Genomic DNA, 277 nt, shown 5'->3' on the forward strand with positions numbered 1-277 from the left:
GTTTCCGTCCGACGGCTCTTTGCTGCCGGAAATGGCGTTGGATTTGGATTTCTCGAAGGCCTCGAGCTCCCCGCGCTTTTCTTCGTCCTCCTCGTTGCTTTGATCCCCGTCGTTGTCGTCGATCTTGTCGATGTCTATGCTCTCCAGATCTATTTCCTCCTCATCTTCGTTTTTCTCGGCGTCCCCCTCGTTGTCGCTCCCAAAAAGGTTGCATTCTTCGTCCTCTTTACTCCTGCCCCATGTCACCTTGTTCTCCTTCTTGAGTCTTCTTCTGGCG

General features: G+C 53.1%; 1 protein-coding gene across 1 annotated transcript; it reads right to left on the reverse strand.

Annotated features, from left to right (window-relative positions):
- Positions 1 to 13: 13 nt before the first annotated feature.
- LOC107734647 (iroquois-class homeodomain protein irx-1-like) lies at positions 14 to 270 on the reverse strand (the record flags this gene model as incomplete). Its single annotated transcript, XM_016546625.1, has 1 exon — positions 14 to 270. A coding segment is annotated over one exon (257 nt), but the record flags the coding sequence as incomplete, so codon positions are not given.
- Positions 271 to 277: the final 7 nt, after the last annotated feature.

The sequence above is a fragment of the Sinocyclocheilus rhinocerous genome, unplaced genomic scaffold (assembly GCF_001515625.1).
Source record: "Sinocyclocheilus rhinocerous isolate Xijiao unplaced genomic scaffold, SAMN03320098_v1.1 C34611752, whole genome shotgun sequence".
NCBI classification, from domain to species: domain Eukaryota; kingdom Metazoa; phylum Chordata; class Actinopteri; order Cypriniformes; family Cyprinidae; genus Sinocyclocheilus; species Sinocyclocheilus rhinocerous.